This window comes from Giraffa tippelskirchi, chromosome 4, assembly GCF_054371585.1.
Source record: "Giraffa tippelskirchi isolate mGirTip1 chromosome 4, T2T-mGirTip1v1.2.pri, whole genome shotgun sequence".
In the NCBI taxonomy this organism is placed as follows: Eukaryota; Metazoa; Chordata; class Mammalia; order Artiodactyla; family Giraffidae; genus Giraffa; species Giraffa tippelskirchi.
The window spans coordinates 170553866-170573980 of record NC_137278.1 but is presented as its reverse complement, the minus strand read 5'-3'; the positions used below and the strand labels follow the sequence as shown (position 1 = coordinate 170573980).

The 20115-nt window shown below is 44.6% G+C and overlaps 1 protein-coding gene and 1 long non-coding RNA gene across 8 annotated transcripts in view; one reads left to right on the top strand and one right to left on the bottom strand.

Annotated features, from left to right (window-relative positions):
• HMGXB4 (HMG-box containing 4) overlaps positions 1-5253 on the bottom strand; it is a 31948-nt gene extending 26695 nt beyond the window's left edge. For 3 of the 6 annotated variants that reach the window (XM_081595930.1, XM_081595926.1, XM_081595928.1), the window contains exons 1-2: positions 5177-5253; positions 321-420 (exon numbers count right to left, since the gene is read on the bottom strand). Coding sequence is in view for 3 of the 6 variants with exons in the window: in XM_081595926.1 (XP_081452052.1) it covers positions 321-351 (31 nt within the window). In the remaining 3 variants the exon portion in view is untranslated. Of the gene's footprint in view, positions 1-320; positions 421-4551 lie in introns of all 6 variants that reach the window. The other 3 variants (XM_081595931.1, XM_081595929.1, XM_081595927.1) reach the window with 2 other exon arrangements.
• Positions 4875-20115, top strand: part of LOC145547137 (uncharacterized) — a 90308-nt gene continuing 75067 nt past the window's right edge. The window contains exons 1-2 of one of the 2 annotated variants that reach the window (XR_014083567.1): positions 4875-5459; positions 15206-15364. This is a non-coding gene — a long non-coding RNA (uncharacterized LOC145547137). The remainder of the gene's footprint in view (positions 5460-15205; positions 15365-20115) is intronic. The other variant, XR_014083568.1, reaches the window with a different exon arrangement.

Below are 20115 nucleotides of genomic sequence, written 5' to 3'. Positions count from 1 at the left end.
GCTGTGCTGCTCTGTGGGCGTCCACTGTGTGATTCCTATCCCCAGGCTCCTGCACACTGGAGCTGGCAAGGACCACGAGTGCTGCTGGGGATCACCCCAAAGACTACAGAGACTTATGGCTCAGACTCTTGTGTTAGAACCCTGTCCCAGTTTGCGTTTCCATGGGCCCAGTCTGGGGATGATGTGAAGTTTTACTAGTGCTCTGGGTCATCACTTGGGAATCCAGGCTGTGATGGCCAGTCCTGGTCTCTATGTCCATGGGCTGCAAGGATTGAAGAGGACACCCCCTTTGGAATGCTTCTCAGGTTAAGGGGTCATACCTTCTTTCTTCATGGAGTCATCATAAGCCATGGCGGTCCTGCAGGGCCTTTGAGAATGGGGTCCCTGTGTCCAGGCTCCTTCCCGTCTACAGGACCAGGTCTGAGAAACAAAGAAGGAAAACCCTCCTGTAATGCGAAATCACTGTGGAGAAGCAACCTTCCAGGTGGAAATGCGAAGTGATCCAAGGGCGGACTGGAAGGGCAGCAAGGAATAAAGGAGTGTCTTGTCACCACCTCCTCTGTTTGTAAATATACTAGGGATGAAGCTGTAGCAAGTGCATTAGGCTTAATTCGATTTGATTCATGAATTAAAGGTGTCAGTTGGGGAAGTATATAAAATACCTCCCATTAAAAAAAAAACTTCAAAAATTCATGAGAACTTGCGAAATGCCAACAGGTCTAGTAACACTGAGACAGGGTGAAAGCCGACATGAAGTCAGAGGGTTAGGTTCAATTACGGTCACAAAATGCACAGACAAAGCAGGATGCAGAGGAAGACAGATCATGCCACGCATTTGAGACCACAACATCCTACTGGTTGAATTGGTGACAGGCTAAAATCTGTTGTATTGCAGCTTAAGCAGAAATGATGACAACATGACAGGGATAGTAAAGATCTTGAGAGCATAATTTTTTGGTGTGTATTTTGTTGGGCTCTTTGAATTTGCTCAAAATCACAGAAGTGTAAAAGTAGGCACACTTCTTACAGTAGTTGCCCATAAAACAGCTTTAATGCTATGAAGCCTTTCTTAAAGGCTACAGGTGAAAATGGGCTTCCCTTGTGACTCAGCTGGTAAAGAATCCGCCTGTAATGCAGGAGACCTGGGTTCGATCCCTGGGTTGGGAAGATCCCTGGGAGAAGGGAAAGGCTACCCACTCCAGTATTCTGGCTTGGAAAACTCCATGGGATTGCAAAGAGTGGGACACAACTGAGCAACTTTCACTTTCACAGATGAAAATAAGGAGGAATTGCCACCTGTCCACTGGTGATGAAATTTTTATCATTATTAAGATTTTCACTACTTTGAAGAACTATTAAAATTTAAGTGTTCTAAATACTGCTTTAAATTAGTTAAAATTACTTTTTTGGCATTCTAGTTTATATGTCCATTTTGACTTTGAAGATGATGAGCCATAAACCACACTCGAAGGTAAGGTTCTTCAAATATTTTTAGGACAGGCAATGTCACAATTCCTGCAGGAAAAGTTTTTGCAGGAAGTTTAAATTTTACATACTAAATATATTGAAAATGTCCTCATTCTGTTAATGAAATGCTTAAAAGTTGATCTGATTATTTACTTTTATTTTACCTTCATAACTATAGTGGAGTTTAGAAATGCTGAAGGACACTTCAACAAGATACTGACAATCCCTTTGAGGAAGGTACAGGTAATTGTGAAGTATGTAACTTTTGGGAAAGAAAAGATGAATGAACAAGGGAAACTTTCCTAAGAGTTACATTTAAAATAAACCAAAAGAAAAAAGACCTACTTACACAAGTCAGATAAGATACAATGCACAGATAAGCTTATGTTGAAAATAGAAAAAGTATTACCAAGAACGATTTACAAGTAACATTCAGAAATGTAAAAAAGCATTTCTCCACTTCCCTAAGGAGTGGAAAGAAGAATGGACTTGGTCAAGGTAAGAGAAGCTTGAGTGAAGTGAAGAAATTTCTTTTACAAATAATTGGAGAACTGCTTACTCAAAGGGCTTTTTGCAGGAAATTATGGGGATATGAGGTCGGGTCTCATGTAGAAATTCACAATATAGCCAGTTTTTCATGTTCCAGTACTAAGTATTAAACTTTCTCAAATAGAAATGACTGTTGCCCCCTGTCCACCCACATGGTGCAACTCCAGGAGGGGTCAGAGGAGGACACCATCATAGGGAATTACATCCATTCATTTAAAAACAGCATATCTGCTCACTGGCACTAAAGCATAGTAAGTTTATTAGAAGAGTATATGGACCCCATTCACTTTCACAGGCTGATAATGCCAAGAAATATCACCACTTGTGACCTCAAGTTAAATGTTTTCCATGCCAAATGGATTCTGGCTAAGAATCTTTGAGAAATAATGGGCAAAAAAAATCTGAAATATTCAACGCCAATGCAGCCACCAATCTGTGGTCAAGAACAAAATGCTCTTCTGTATGAAGTGAAGGCAGGTCCTGAGACTTATAACCAGGCCTTCCCTTTGGTAATATCAAAACTAACATAAAACAGAGCTGAACAACTAACAGTCAGAATAGGAATAAGTAGCTCTGAAGACAGCTCCAGAAAGAAAACAATGATGTCACTTACTGGAATATGAAAAGGCACTCATGGTCTCTTAACTGACTGCTTTGAAAAACAACCAGTGGATGAAAAAACTGTACAAGGGAACAGAAAACTAGGAGCTGATCCTCAGAGGCACAGAACAGCACAGAAAACATGTGCTGGTGTTGGCATTTTGTATTACAATTAGGTCTGCTACTATTTAATTTTTCTAAAGACACAGGAGGAGCATTTTATAAATTACAAGATTAAATAACCTATAGTAAAAAATGAATGGGGCCTGAAGGCAAGTCCAACTCAGTAAAGAACTGGGACAGTCAAGAGCTTAAAAAACTAAAATTAGACACAATGGTCTATCTCACTCACAGCTTGGGCAGACTGATAGACCCTGAACTTCTAGGTTCTTTCAAGTGAGGATATTATTGCAGCCCAGGGGTTAGTTTTGGATGCTGACTCATAGAAGGAAGATGAAACCAGATAAAGAAGTCTCAAGCAACAGTGTGGAGGAAAGGCAGAGTTAGGGCAACATTTATATAAGATAACTCTCCTGATGTTCTTTCCAGGTCTTGAACATTATCCATGATAAATTCAGAGTCCAGGCTTAGGCAGCAGATTGTGAGGATTAATAAAACTGAAAAATATTAGGCTAGATATTCACATTAGAAAACAGAGGCCATAATTACATTAAATGTTGGCAAATGTAAAAACTCATTTAGATGTTAAAGCTTATTCTTTGGAACTCCATAAATTTTGGTGTGTATAGAATTCAAAATTGTCAACTTCAAGAGGCAGGATAATTTTACAATTATGTTCCTCTCAGTGGGTTAAGAAGTGACAACAGAAGTAAAAGTTCATTATTTATGTTGTTTGTAGAAGTAAGAAATATGCCATCATGAAAAATGTGTACTTTTGGAAGGTGCAAATTATCAAACTTGTGGACTTCTCTTCAAGAGATGAAAAAGATGAGACAGAGCTACTCTTCCACTTGTAGATAAGTATATGGTGATGTTCAGGCTTTGTTTTCCGAGTTGTCAAAGCAATCAGGAAAAAAGGGGAAATCATCAGACACAGTACATTGTTATTTTGAAAGCCCAAATTACAAGTACTTTGGAAAAAAAAGTTTCGGAAGATGGTGTTTTGAGTTCATCTGAGCCCCAGCAATCACCAGTAAGCTTCTTCATCCCAAAATGTAAGGGTGTTTTGAAAAAGACCAAATAAGCCTCGGAAACCGGGGCAGTAAGCGAAATCCTGAGGCGCGGGTCCAGTTCAAGAGGCAAGCCTTGTTCAAGATTTTCAAGATTCCATGTTCTCTTCTTCCAGCCCTTCTTTCAGGAACTCAAGCTGCCAGTCGGTGCAGGAAAAGGAAGATGAACATACAGCTGTTGCCAGTTTCTGAATTGCTGCTGTTGTTACTTCGAGGATAGGAGCAGGGGATGCCTTCTCATTTTCGCCCAGATTTCCTCCAATCTCAGAACCCAGAGACTCCGAATTCTTGCCACTCCCTTCTCCACGAACCTACCTATGCAGCACTCACAGCCCCTGCCAGCTCTGGAAACTGCAGAGATCCCCACAGCCAGGGTTGGGGATTGAATCCTCTCATTGGGGTGCAATTAAGCGGAACCACGACCACCACACAGATCTGCTGACAACACACATTTCCAAAAAAACTCAGCAGTACAAATTTTGACAAGCCTTATCCAATCAACAGGCTCTACTCTAGATTCAGGGTTTGTTTTTTTTTTTAATTCTGCTATGGGGTAATATAATCAGCCACCAACTTAGCCATCAGGTAGCAGAGAGATAAGATGGTTCTCCTCTTCTGCCCGATAGAAAAATTAAGTGAAATCTACAAGCAACAGCTTTGGGGGGGTGGGGGGGGGAATGGGTCTGGATGGAGATTCCACCAAGGAAGGCACGTTCAAACTGGGTCGCACGCAAAGATTACATACCACACAGGTTATTACTACAAAGAGCCCCCAAGACCACCATTTTTGTGGTCCCCACGGCAAACCAACGGGATTTTCCTGGCAGTTTTGCAGCAACAGCTAGTTCAACAAAGCTGGGCGAAGAGGGAAAAAAAAAGAAAGCTCCTCGCATCCACTCCTGCCAGCCGCGTCCCGGCCCTCCCGTCACCCCGGCTCCCTTGCCCCTTGACAGCCCGGGGACCCCAAGTCCCGGGTCCTGAGCCTCAAGGCTGCCGCGACCCGGGTTCCCGCGTCCCGGCGGCTCCAGGCGCCCCCGAGGGCGGAGACGGCCGGGCAGGGGGAGGGGCGGCCTCGGCCCGCAGGCCCCCGGGGCGGCCGCACGCCCCCTCCCGGCCCGCACTTTCCCGCCTTCCCCATTTGAACAGCTCCCGCCCGCCTTCCTCCTTCGGCCCGCTCCAGCCCCTTCCCGGGGGCGGACTGCGGCCGCTACTCCAGTCCCCGGCTCGGCCCCTGGGCTAGGCCGCGAAGGGCCCGGGACGCTCTCGGGGAGGTGTCGCGGCCCGAGGCGGCGGGTGGCGGCGGGGCGGGACCGCTGCCGCCTGGGGGTGGGGGCCTAGGTCGGCCTCGTGGGGGCTCCGCTCGCCGCTACCTTCACTAGGCTCGCCCGGATCCCGCCTCAGCGCCGCCGACTGCCGCCATCTTGGAGAAGGAGAGAAAAGCGCGAGCGACCAGGGAGCCTCAGTCGAGCCCAGAGCGCAGACTCTGCTTGGGAAGGGGAATCCCGCTGGTGCAAGAGCGCCGAGCGCATCGAATGAGACGCTGGGCTTGCGGAGCCCCGGAGGTAGTCTGTAGTAAAAATTTGTTCTGTGTCAGGCTTGGGCTAGAAGCTTTACGAACAGGACAGCATTTGATCCTCACTGCATCGCTGTGAGGTAGGTTCTGTCACATTTTACAGATGAAAAATGGGGTTCAGAGGGAGGGGTTAAGTGACTTGCCCAAGGATACACAGGTAGTTGGAGTGCAAGACAGGCTAACAGCCACTTCTAAGACTTCTGATTCTTACTGAAGTGCTCTTTCCAAAAGACTGCTGTTTCCTTCGAGATGTTTTTATACAATAATTCCTGTCTTTGCAGAACCTAGACCATGCAGATTAATACCAGTGCTGCTTGTCTGGAATTTAGCATCTGCATTTAAATGATTGGCGTATTTGGGATGAGAATATATATCTTTATAATAATGCAGAATATATCTTTATAATAATGCACTGTAAAATAATTTGCATAGCAAGTCATCTGCATTTCTCCCCATAAATCGTTTGCATTTCAAAGTTAGAAACAGTTTTCAGAGAAATGAAGAGTTGCTACACAAAGGAGGGAAAGTGTTTTTTTCCCCCCCCATTTTGCTCTGGAGAAGTTAGACCAATGGTGTAGAAGTTACAGTGTGCAGCTCTTGGTTCAATATGAAGACGAATCAATTTTTCCAGCGCAGTTCAGTTATGTTTGACTACTTTGTAAGGTAGTGAGCTCCCTGTCACCAGAGAAGCCCAAGCAGAAGCTAATGTCGTAGTTTCTGTGGAGCAGGGAGTTTAGAGATATAGAATGGCTTCTAGAGTTGTGAAACCCATGCGACTCTATGCAGAATTATGTGTTTGTGCACATGTGTATTTTTCTGGGGTTTAGATCCTATCAAAAATTAGGAACCTCTATCCTAGCAGGCTGTCCATTCCAGAACTGGACAGGTGCTTGAAGACGATATAGTCATTCTTATCACTTTACAGGCTTACAAATTGAGGTCAAAAGGAGCAGGGGGATTTGTGTCAACCCATACTGTCAATTAGTGATCAGATTAGGATTAGATACCAGGTTATTGGACTCTTGGTTCACTGCCGTTTTCGCCTTATCATGCTCTCTCTTCCTCTATACTATGTAGAAGATCAGATTCTGTTTAATTACTGTTCTTACAACTTTGAGATGCTGAGATGTTAAAACAGTTGAGACAGAGTTGTTGAATATATCCCTCAAAGGTAAACACACACACACACAAAATAACTCTAGCGTAATGACCTGCGTAGCCCTTATCCTGCTTACCAAAAAGACTGGCAACGAGTTTCACCAAATGGTATGGGATTGCACTTCTGGGACACCTTACCTGACATTAGCATCCTTGCTAAGTATTTAAGAGACTCAACAATGTATTTCTCTCTTCTTCAGTATTGGTCAGGATGTTTTTAGTTGTAAGTGACAGAAACCCAATTCAAAATAGTTCAGCAGAAAAGGAGAATTTATTGGCTAACATTTTTGAGGTGTCCAGTGCATTCAGCTGTGGCTGGATCCAGGGAGGAGCTCCAGCTGGTCTCTTGACATCTCTCTTTGGTGCTTTCTTCTGAACTGGCTTTATTCTCAGGCCCCAGGTAGTGACTCTAATAGCTCCAGGCTTAATTATCTTTATTGCTAGCAACATTCCTGGAGAGAAAGTTTCTTTTTCCTGTTTGTTTTGGTAGATATCATGGGATTGACTCTTCTTTCCTGAATTGGATCGTATGTCCAAACAGAAAGCAATCGGTATGAGCAAAGGCATGGGGTATGCTGATTGGTTAAATAAGGTCACATCCTCACCCAAGAGTAGGTCAGGCAGAACCTCAAGGAAAATCAGAGATTGTTGTCAGAAGAACTATAGGGAGAAAGAGACAAACACAATTATATCAGAGATTTCAACAAGCGGCTCTCAATAACTGATAGAATACCTAAACAGAAAATCAGAAATGCCACTAAAACCTTGAGCAGCATGTTAATTGGCTTCAGTTCACTTCAGTCGCTCAGTTGTGTCTGACTCTTTGCGACCCCATGGACTGCAGCGTGCCAGGCCTCCCTGTCCATCACCAACTGCCAGAGTCCACGCAAACTCATGTCCATTGAGTCAGTGATGCCATCCAACCATCTCATCCTTTCTCGTCCCCTTCTTCCGTCTTCAGTCTTTGCCAGCATCAGGGTCTTTTCAAATGAGTCAATTCTTCACATCAGGTGACCACGGTATTGGAGTTTCAGCTTCAACATCAGTCCTTCCAGTAAATATTCAGGACTGATTTCCTTTAGGGTTGACTGGTTTGATCTCCTTGCAGTCCGAAAGACTCTCAAGAGTCTTCTCCAATACTATAGTTCAAAAGCATCAATTCTTTGGCACTCAGCTTTCTTTATAGTCCAACTCTCACATCCATACATGACTACTGGAAAAATCATAGCCTTGAGTGGATGGACCTTTGTTGGCAAAGTAATGTCACTGCTTTTTAATATGCTGTCTAGGTTGGTCATAACTTTTCTCCCAAGGAGTAAGCGTCTTTTAATTTCATGGCTGCAATCACCATTTGCAGTGATTTTGGAGCCCCTCAAAAATAAAGTCTGCCACAGTTTCAACTGTTTCTCCATCTAATTGCCGTGAAGTGATGGGACCAGATGCCGTGATCTTTTTTTCTGAATGTTGAGCTTTAAGCCAGCTTTTTCACTCTTCCCTTTCACTTTCATCAAGAGGTTCTTTAGTTCTTCACTTTCTGCCTTAAGGGTGGTGTCATCTGCATATCTGAGGTTATTGATTCCCCCAACAATCTTGATTCCAGCTTGTGCTTCATCCAGCCCAGTGTTTCTCATGATGTACTCTGCATATAAGTTAAATAAGCAGGGTGACAATATACAGCCTTGATGTACTCCTTTTCCTATTTGGAACCAGTCTGTTGTTCCATGTCCAGCTGTAACTGTTGCTGCCTGACCTGCATACAGATTTCTCAAGAGGCAGGTCAGGTGGTCTGGCATTCCAATCTCTTTCAGAATTTTCCACAGTTTATTGTGATCCACACAGTCAAAGGCTTTGGCATAGTCAATAAAGCAGAAATAGATGTTTTTCTGGAACTCTCTTGCTTTTTCAGTGATCCAGCGGATATTGGCAATTTGATCTCTGGTTCCTCTAACTTTTCTAAAACAGGTTGAACATCTGAAAGTTCATGGTTCATGTATTATTGAAACCTAGCTTGGAGAATTTTGAGTATTACTTTACTAGCATGTGTCACTCAACAACATACATGCTTTGTAAAAGCACATGGAGCATTTACCAAGATACACTATACATTGAGCCATAAAAAAAAGTCTTAATAAATTTAGAAAGGATTCAAGTCATGTAAAATATGTTTTCACTACAATGGAACTAAGCTAGAAATCAGTGACATAGAGATAATGTCTCTATGGAAAATTCCCAATTATCTGGAGATTAAATAACGTACCTTCAAATCATGCAGACATCAAAAAGGAAATTAGGAAGCATATTGAACTGAATCAAAACAAAAAACATGAAACATATCAAAATGTGTGGGATGCAGTTAAAGTAGGGCTCTGAGGAAGACTTACAGTACTAAAATCTATGGTACTAAATCTGTCCACAAGACAGGTCTCAAAGTTTCAAGTCGATAACATCAACTTTCACTTTAAGAAATTATCAGTGGGTTGGGGGCTTCACTGGCAGTCCAGTGGTTGGGACTCTGTGCTTCCACTGCAGGGGTATGAGTTCCATCCCTGGTTGGGGAACTAAGATCTCGCATGCTGCACAGTGCAGCCAAAAAAAAAAATATTAGAGAAATTAATTAAAATTAAAGTCAAAATAAGCAGAAGAGAGGAAATAATAGAGGAAGAGCAGAAATCATTAAAATGGAAAGCAGACGAATGGTAGAGAAAAGAAATGAAACTGAAAAACTGATTCCAGGGCTGGGGAAGAGAAAGTACAGATGAGCCTGAGGCACTCTGCAGTACCAGCAAGTAAGACGAGTTCTTCACAAAGAGAGATGGGGGGTGTGGGGGTGAGGGGGAGGGGACGAGGGTATGTCAAAGGGACAGATGAATTGACCTGAAAGAGTTCCCAATGGTCAGAGCTGGAGCAATCCAAGAAACTAACTAAATGTTATCTGTTGGATCATAACCAAGGTTATGAAATAAATATACAGGAGTTCGTAACGATATAAATGATTGAATAGATAAATAGGGGAAAAAAGACAAATATGCACTGTAGAAAAATCCCAAATAAGATATGCAGGCACTCCTGGCCCCCACCAGGAAGTTGAGCTTAATTCCCACCTTTCCATTTGAGCGTTAGCTAGACTTAGTGACTCAATTCTGAAGACTATAGTCATGGAGAGAGAAGGTAGTAGTTGTAGATGTCGAATTCTGACAAGCACTACCTTAACCAAGTGATACTAGTTACCTTTGATATGACAGGATGAGAAAGACGCTTTACCTTGAGGTATTTTTCCCTTGGCTTCTCAGGTGGCTCAGTGGTAAAGAATCTACCTGTCATTGCAGGAGACTCAGATTTGATCCCTGGGTCAGGAAGATCTCCTGGAGTAGGAAATGGCAACCTGCTCTAGTATTCTTGCCTGGAAAATTCCATGGACAGAGAAACTTGATAGGGTACAGTCCATGGGGTCGCTAAGAGTTGGACACGACTAAGCGACTGAGCACACATTCTTCCCTTAAATCCATCACTCCAGCCAAATCAGGATAAAATACATCAGATACACCCAAATTGAGGGACCGTCTCCAAAACACCTGACCAGTATCCTCAAGGCTGTCAAGGTCGTGAAAAATGAGGGAAGGCTGAAAAATAGTCACAGACCAGAAAACATGAACACAACAAAATGCAAAGTGGTAATCTATACAGGGTAATGGATCCTGGAACAGAACGAGGACATTAATAGAAAACCTGAAACATCCAAAGTCTAGAGTTTCATTAATAGTAATGTATCATTGTTGGTTTCTTATATTTTGACAAATATACAACAGTAATGTGACATAGTAACACAAGGGGAACCTGAAACTGCAGAGTGAGGGGTGTATGAGAACTTTCTCAACTCTCTTTGCAAGTTTTCTGTAAGTCTAAAATTATTCCAAATAAAGGTTTATTTTCAAAAGGTTGTCCTTTGAGAAGATCTATAAAATGAGTAAATTTCTAGTTGGACTGATCAGACAAAAAAAAGAGAGAAGGCATGAAATACCAAAATCAGAAACCCAGCTGCAAAATGCACACACACAAATTTTGCCTTCACTGTCCATCTGTGTTGACACACGTACATGAAGTGATTTATTGTCAGAGCTGCATAGTATTCTATGGTGACAGTGTACCAGATTTTTTTTTTTTTTACTGTCATCACTTTGGGCATTTACATTGTATCCATTTAAAACATTATTAGAGACTTCCCTAGTGGCCCAGTGGCTAAGATTCAGAGCTCCTGATGCAGGGGGCCTGGATTCAATTCCTGATCGGGGAACTAGATCCCACATGCTGCAGCTAAGAGTTTTGAGTATTGCAACTAAAGATCCTGAATTCTGAATCTCTCCCACACCACAACTAAGACCCGGCACAGCCAAATAAATAAATATTTAAAAATGGTTATAAGCAGTAGTGCAGCAATCTTGTTTGAGTGCCCTGTGCAATTGTGTGAGAGCTTCCTGGAGAAGTCTGCTAGGCGTGAAAATGCTACTCGTGTGTGCTAAGTTGCTTCAGTTGTGTCTGACTTTTTGCGACCATATGGACTGTAGCCCACCAGGCTCTCTGTCCATGGGATTCTCCAGGCAAAAAACTGGAGTGGGTTGCCATGCCCTCCTCCAGGGGATCTTCCTGACCCAGGGATTGAACCCTCATTTTGTCTCCTGCATTGGCAGGTTAGTTCTTTACCACTAGCGCCACCTGGGAAGCCTGGAAATACTATAACCTAGTGCATATCATTACCTTTACTGATATCACCAGGTTACTTTCAAAGTGGTTGAATGAACTTCTGTTTTTTTACTACACTTGGCTTCCTGAGTTCTCTTCTGTCTCTACTTGGGGGCTTCCATCTCTCTCCCTCCTCTCCATGCCTTCCACCTATGAGATGACTAATTAAGGTTAATCCTAGATGATGGAAACACCCAGACCTCCTGAAATACATTAATAACCCCTTGAATTTTGCTCTTTGAAGATATGATCAAAGCTTCAACCTCCTGGTGAAGTCCAGTGTAAGAAAAATCAACATGGGGTACATATTTGGCAATTTTCTATATGACCCAATAAACTGAAGGACATGTTCACAGATACCAAATTATTTGCTTTTTAGTCATTTGAGACATACATTGTATTCTCATAAGTACTCCTTTTGTACTGTCTGGCCTCATCCTACTGGTTTTTCAGATATGAAGAGTGACTTATTCAAGGTCCCACAGTAAATTGATGGCAGTACTGAGATGAGAGGGCTTCCCAGGTGGCTCAGTGGTAAAAAATCCACCTGCTAATGCAGGAGACGTGGATTCAATCTCTGGGTTGGGAAGATCCCCCGGAGAAGGAAATGGCAACCCACTCCGGTATACTTGCCTGGAAAATCCCATGGACAGAGGAGCCTGGTGGGCGTCAGTCCGTGGGGTTGCAAAAGAATCAGATACTGAGCGACTGAACACCACTACCACCATCACCAAGATGAGAACTCACTTTCTCTTGGCCCCATCAGAACTCAAGTCATTCCCCAACCCCATCTTTGTGTCTGAAGGCTGATAACTCTGGTTCAGTGCCCAGGGATGCAGAGAGTGTATCCTGACGTTCTCCATTGCATGGACCCAAGCACAGCTGCATATATAAACCTGCTCAAATGGCAACTGCTCTGAGCCCTCAATTTATTTAGGGGGGGTCCGGTTTTCCCTCCGGTCTCCTAAATGTTCAGAGGTCCTGTCACATACCCGCAATTTGGCTTTCATCCTGCCACTCCTGGTCCCCAGCAGCGCTCCCTGTTCTCCCGGCGCACTGCCCATTCCCTGTGACCCTTGCTTTGCCTTCCTCCTTCTCTCTGTGTTACGCTCAGCTGGGGAGTCACATGGGTCCCCAAGGGTCCCAGCTCTTCAGTGATGAGTTCCCAGAGGATGAGGGCAGTCTTGTCTTGTCCCCCTGGCACACCCACAGTGCCAGATGGCTGGACCATCACCTCGCCTCGAGGACAGAATCTCAGAGTCCAGGTCATTGGTTCTTCCTCATGCCCCTCAGTTCCCAACCCCTCTCTAGAAGGTGAACTTCCACCCAGTATCTTCCTTTCCAGCAACTAAGCTCCGGTTGGGGCTACCCAGTCTGTAAGACACGTTTTAATGACTTTAAACTACAGAGGGAAGGGATTAGAGTTCTCTTCCTTATTCGTGGGGCTCTTGTATGTAAAACTGTGGCTACAGATAAACAATATGCAAATGGGAGGGATGACATCCTATTACTTTCCAGTCTGGCTCTAAATCCCAGGTGCTTGCTGAGCACTGTCTTCCTGTGACTTTAAAAATATACTTTATTCTCACGAGCCCCCAAACCCACTCATCTCCCAGTCTTTCTTACTGGCCAAATTGGCGGCACCATTTGAGGATGAAAATAAACAATGGTATTAGTAGGTTCCCTGGAGGAGGGCATGGCAACCCACTCCAGTAGTCTTGCCTGGAGAATCCCCATGGACAGAGCCTGGTGGGCTGCAGTCCATGGGGTCATAAAGAGACAGACACAACTGAGCGACTGAGCACAGTACAGCACAGCACAGTAGCAAATTACACCCCATAATTAAGGAAGAATCACCGAGTCCACTGATACAGATAAACAAGTAAATTAAAAAATGGGCTAGAAGAGAAAGCTCTGCCTTATGAGAAAAACCAACTAAACACAGAGAAAAAAAGATGGCGTTAGACAATCACTATTTGGCAACTATTACAACTGAGATGAGAGTGGGCAAAGGATGCTGATATAGTGAGTAAAGTTGGGGAGTCATGGATGTTACACAATCTCAAATTAGCTCTTCACAAGGTACTTATTATTTACAAAGGAAATCCCAGCAACATTACTGGGGCAACCTGGCAAAGGCCACTTTAGCCAGGCATCAAAGTTAACATCACCAGCAAATGGACAACTTGACATCATGTGCTTCTTAATACAAGGCACTGGGAAGGAAACATTACTCTTGTGTTATTTTTACCAAGATGCACAACCCAAATCTAATTATGAGGAAACATCAGACAAATCCAAAATGAAAGATGTTCTACAATATTAGCCTCTTCTCTTAAAAATGTCAATGCCAGGGAAGTCTCTGTGCCTCTCCCTAAATTTTGTTGTAAGTGTAAAACAGCTCTAAAAAAGTCTTAAAAAATGCCAGTGTTGTGAAGTATGCACGTGCATGTATGCACGTGAGATTGAGAAACTGGCTCAAATTCATCGGGACAGAAAGACATAACGATTGAATGTCATGCACGATCCTGGATTTTCTTTTGTATTGCTGTTCAGTTGCTAAGTTGTGTCTGACTCTTTGCAACCCCATGGTCTGCAGCACACCAGGCTTCCCTGTCCATCACCAACTCCCAGAGCTTGCTCAAACTCATGTCCACTGAGTTGGTGATGCCATCCAACCATCTCATCTTCTGTCGTCCCCTTCTCCTCCTGCCTTCAATCTTTCCCAGCATCAGGGTCTTTTCCAATGAGTCAGTTCTTCGCATCAGGTGGCCAAAGTATTGGAGTTTCAGCTTCATCATCAGTCCTTCCAATGAATATTCAGGACTGATTTCCTTTAGGATTGACTGGTTTGATCTTGTTGCAGTCCAAGGGACTCTCAAGAGTCTTCTTCAGCACCACAATTAAAAGCATCAATTCTTTGATGCGCAGTCTTCTTTATGGTCCAATTTTCGCATCCCTACATGACTACTGGAAAAACCATAGCTTTGACTATATGCACCTTTGTCTCTGCTTTTTAACACACTGTCTAGATTTGTCATAGCTTTTCTTCCAGAGTCTTTTAATTTCGTGGCCGAGGTCACCATCTGTGGTGATTTTGGAGCCCAAGAAAGTAAAATTTGTCACAGTTTCCACTTTTCTCCCATCTATTTGACATGAAGTGATGAAACTGGATGCATGATTTGGACAGTCGGTAAAACTGAAATAGAGTTTGTGGAGTTGATAATAGTATTTATTGCATGTATTTTAATTGTCTGTTTTTGACCATTGAACTGTGATTATAGAAGAGCCTGTCCTTTTTTTTTGGTTGCCCTGAGTCTTCATTGCTGCGTGCAGGGTTTCTCTAGTTACAGCAAGTGGGGATTACTCTCTGGTCGTGATGCTCGGACTTATTACGGTGGCTTCTCTTGTTGTGGAGCACAGGCTCTAGGCCTGCCGGCTCATGTTATTTAATCTTAGAACCATCCCTGAAGTAGACATTTAATTTAATCATATTCAGATACATATTATTTACAGGAAAGGAGATTGAAACTCAGAAGTGTAAAGTTACTTGCCTCAGACTCAACTACAGGAAACTGTACATCTAGGTGCTGATCTCTGAGCCTCTAGTAATAATTACACAATTCTGGGGTCGGAAGGTGGTGATGAGAAACTTCTGGGAGGCCAACAGCGAAACTGGCCTGCCTGGCTTTGTTGGTAGCTGAGTCGGAGCTTCGGGACTCTCTGAGGCTTTCCTCTGCATGTCCACTAGAGGGCACTGCTAGCCCAGTTTAGAAGTATTGGTACCCACTTTCCAGCTTAGGTGTGGTCAGAGTAGAATTGCTATTAAAGCCCCAAACGCTTAAGCTTCTGGGTCTCTCACTTGCACAAACCCCTTCTACTTTTGTACTCAGTTTTGCATTCATAATTTCATATTATTTTTCCATGATAGGATTCTCTCAATAAGCTTCTGCTGCTGCTGCTGCTAAGTCGCGTCAGTCGTGTCCGACTCTGTGCGACCCCATAGACGGCATCCCACCAGGCTCCCCCGTCCCTGGGATTCTCCAGGCAAGAACACTGGAGTGGGTTGCCATTTCCTTCTCCAATGCAGGTAAGTGAAAAATGAAAGTGAAGTTGCTCAGTCGTGTCCGACTCTTAGCGACCCTATGGACTGCAGCCTACCTGGCTCCTCCATCCATGGAATTTTCCAGACCCCTCCAAATGTGAATTTACTTCACCTCTTGCAAATACTTTAATAATTGAGGGCTGGGAGCTTTGGGACACTGATGCTCATGAGCAGCACAGAGAGTCTCTCTCCATGGGACGAGGCTGTCCCCTTGGGTACTCTGCCCTATTTGACCCTGATTCCTGGTCTGTAGCACATGGTAAGCTGTCTACACATGTTTGTTGAGTGAATAAACGAGGGGCGGACATCCACCAGTGCCACTGATTTTATCTTTTCCTCTTTCTCCTCTTTGGGTCTCAGTTTCTCAACTTCAGAGGTGGGAGGATGAGATCTAGAATTCATGTGAGGCTCCTTCCTTCCTGTCAGAGATTTATTCTCGATTCTCTCCCTCTTCTCTCTCCTTTTTTCTCCTCTGCTGCCTCCCATCTGACTTTTTATTTCTCTATTTCTGCCCCCTTCCACCTCTGCCCGCAGCCTGTGCCTCCTGGTGAGAGACCTCTTCCTGGCTTGCAGACAGTTGCCTTCTCTTTGTGTCCTCATACAGCAGAAAGGGAGCACTGGTGTGCCTTCCTCTTCTTATAAGGTCACTAGTTGAATCACGAGGGCTCTACCCTCATGACCTCATGTAAACTTAACTATCTCCTAAAGAGGTAACTTAGGAGATAATTAAAGGCGTCAGCTCCAAGCATCATCACATTGGTTCAACATAGGAATTTTAGGGGGACATGATTCAGTTCTTAGCAGCTTGTTAAATGATGATGGTTTATCTCTGTCCACTAAAATCTGTTTCTACTTCTCTATTCCTTATCTGGGGTAAAACAGTCACTCTTTACATCCTCGATTCCCTCCTCCTCTCACGTCCAGTCAAGTGTCAAGTCTTATCAATTATGTCTCCTAAGTGTCTCCCACATTTTCCCTTTCTGTCTCTCTACAGCTTCTCTATGTCAAACCCTCATCATTCATATCAGCTAGGATTGAGTACCAGGAAACTCTGCTGCAGTGGCTTTAAAAAGTAAAGGGTGTATTTCTCATGTGCAAAAGGAAATTTGGGACAGGCAGTTCAGGATTGGAACAGAAGCCCAAGGATGTCACCAGGGACCCTGGCTCCTCCTGCTTTTTCTCTTCCACTATGCTTAGTGTTGGTATTGGTTCTCATGATCACAACATAGTTGCTGTCTCCAAGCATCCCGTCCACATTCTGGGCTATCACTTCTAATTGAGAGCCTTTGTCTTTTTATTTGGGAATGGAATCCCTCTCTTCCGTCTATGTCTAACAGTTCCCAGAACTGTGTCACGTGACTCCCCCTGGCTGCAGGGGAAATCTGAGGAAGTGAGTGTTTCACTTTCTAGGCTCTATAGGAGAGGGAAGCAGGGGAAAGGGGGATGCAAATGGCTTCAGGTAGCCCATCTTGGCAACTGCTATGTCATACCTCAGCCTAGCAGCCTCTGAATTAATCTTTCTGTCTCCATTCTCACCAGAGTGTTCCCATTGACAGTAAGTCTGTCTTAGGGGCACAAGAAACCATTATATCCAGCAAATCAATTACAGTACAAGTACAACAGTAATACTTATGGCAAATGTCTATTAGATGTGTCCTGGTGTGTCAAATGGGCTTCCCTTATAGCTCAGTTGGTAAAGAATCTGCCTGCAATGCAGGAGACCCCAGTTCGATTCAGGACCCCAGTTCAAACATTCAGGACTTGTGAGGTGTAATCCTAAAAGTCACTTAATAAATTGTCTCTCCCTATCCCTCTAAATTTGGCTTTGTCCCTTCCCTGCCCTGAAGGAAAACTCTGGTGGGCCCTTATGGCTCTGCGGGTCAGCTGAGACAAGGGAAACCCCTATGGTCACTTTAAGGTACAAAAATAGAGCCTTGGTTCAGAAATTGGAATGTACAGTCTGAGCTTTCCAGGTGGCTCAGTGGTAAAGAATCTGCCTGCCAGTGCAGGAGCTACAGGAGACCTGGGTTTGATCCCTGGGTTGAGAAGTTCCCCTGGAGTAGGAAATGGCAACCCACTGCAGTATTCTGGAGAATCCCATGGACAGAGGAGCCTGGCGGGCTAAAGTCCATGGGGTTGCAAAGAGTTGGGCACAACTGAGCATTCATTCACTTATATACATCCAGTCTAGATCTATTCAATATTAGCACTTCAATGGGTCTCCAAGATAAGTCACCTCCCTCCCTCATCCAGCTGGGTTGACTGCAGACAGGGCTCTGGCTTTGGGAAGGGGATGGTCCTTCTCTTTTCTCCTTATGGATAACTGCTATTTCTGGCTCCTCTGGGGCTGTGGAACATTGGGTAGGGGAATGTGGAGGGAAGGAAAGGGGAGTCATGGAAGGTCTATTACCTGGTAGTGTCATCAGATGCCTGCCTGACCTTTGGAGTGGCTGATGGAGTTGACCCGCTGCCAGACATTGGATAGATTTTCCGGGGATTCCCTTGCTGCCCTCCACTCCTATTCTGTTCCCCTGGAGATTGCTGCCCCATCAGCTCCTGGCTTTCCCACGATCCACTGCCACAGACCCTCGTGGTTGGTAGAAGGCTTCTGACTACAGACCCTGTGTCCTTTCCCAGAGGCAGACGTTGAGACCAGCCTTTATATCCACATGGTTTATTAAGGAGATGCTCCCTGGAGAATCCTGTAAGCTAGTAGGGGAAAAGCGGGCAGGGAAGGGGAAGAAGCCAAGGTGCAGGCTAGAGACGTCGGGAGAAACCCCAGCATCAGTCTGGTTCCCTGGGATGCTCTGGAGTGGATATGAAACCTCAGGGCACTTCCCCACTCAGAGCAAGATGCTGGTCTTTCATAGCGTCACACCAGAGAGCAGCCTCTGGTCCTGGGTAGGGACGCTGCAGAGCGGCAAAGCTACTCCAGTAGCCCAAGGGCGGGCTTCCAAAGCGAGTTTGCACGTGTAGCCTTTATAATCAAGGCATGTTGCAACTGAGAGATGGGCACATAGGCTAGGTAAGAGCTATCTGTGTGTTAGTGTTAGTTGCTTCAGTCATGCCCGACTCTGCGACCCTGTGGACTGCAGCCTGCCAGGCTCCTCTTGTCTATGGTATTTCCCAGGCAGGAATCCTAGAGTGGGTAACCATTCCCTTTTCCAGGGGATCTTCCTGACCCGGAGTAGGGCACCAACAGTGTCCCCAATACCATCCCTACTTAGATGCTTTTATTTTATTTCCCAAGTTGGTTTGTCCAGCGATCAGCCCCCTTGTTCATCCTCATACCTCAGCCCTCCCTGGCATTTTACCTCCAAAACCCCTCACTAGAGGCTGAACCCAGTTGCACTGGAGGAAACGCCTGTCATGAGCCTGAGGCCACCCCCCACCCCCACCCTTCTCCCAACATCCGTCACAACTCATCACCTTCCCCGTAAACTCGGACATACACTTTGTGTATTTCCATAATGTTGTCAGCTGCTCATATAGCATCAAGAATATATTTCCCCATTTTAGAGTGCTGATAACTCAATTTATAGCTATTTATTCCACAAAAACAGAGAGTAACTCAACTGATGAGAAGGGGGGGAAAACCCTACCAACCCACCACCGTCTCTCTGCACTGGAAATCAAAATGGTAATTCATGGAATAGATTACGGCAAGTAATAGGCTTGGTCTGCAGACGTGTGAGCTGACTTAAATGCCTTTTAAGTAAATCTCAGCGTGAGTTATCTGTTCACTCAGACGTGCCTGCATGGAGACAGAGGGAGGCTGTGTGGACAGACGGGCACACGCTGTAACTTTCATTATCACACACTGAGGTTCTTTGTTAATAACTGCAGTCAGAGGGACTGCACATTTTCGGATCACTGTGACAGGTGGCTACCAGTGTGAGGTTGAGGCATTCATTCGTTCATTCGATCATTCATTCCCCAAGCCTCTGTGAGGCCCAAGATGCACAAGGCATTGTGCTGGGCATTGGAGGCACAGAGATGCAGAGATGGATCGACAAGGTCCAGCCCCTGCAGAGCTTACAGTCTGGTGGGAGGAGATGAAATAATAAACAGGTCAGGTGATCAGATATTCATGTGCTATGAGATTCGGCAAGGTCACAGGCTCTGGCGTCAGACTGCTAGGATTCGAATCTGGGTCCTGCCATTTACTTGGGCAAGATACTTACCCTCAGTTTCCTCATCTGTAAAGTGGATAGAAATAGTGCCTATTTGATAAAGTGGATAGAAATAGTGGATGGGGGGTTTAAATGACACATGCATGTCAGAATGCCTGGTGACACTTAGTGCTCAGTAAACGTCTTTGTTGCTGTCTTGATTGCTGATGTCTGCATAGGGCCAGCGTCAGAAGGGTTAAGAATGGTTTGATGGAGTGGGTGATGCTTGTTCAGAGATTTGTGGTTCTGGTGCATCTAAGTCGGGAAAGGGACCTAAGAGCAGGGAAGCAGGATGAACAAAGTTCAGAGTGAAGGGTAGGTGGTGGGGCACTTTAGGAAGGTGCCGGTGTCTGTCTTAGTCTGCTCGGGACGTCAGAACAATGGACCACAGGCTGGTGACTTGAACAACAATTATTTTCTCACAGGTCTGGAAGCTAGAAGTCAATGATCAAGGTTCTGGCTGATTTTGTTTCTTAATGAGCACTCTTCCTGGCTTGCAGATGGCTGCCTTCTTGCTGTATCCTCGTATGGCCTTTTCTCTGAGCAGGTGGGGAGACAGGGAAG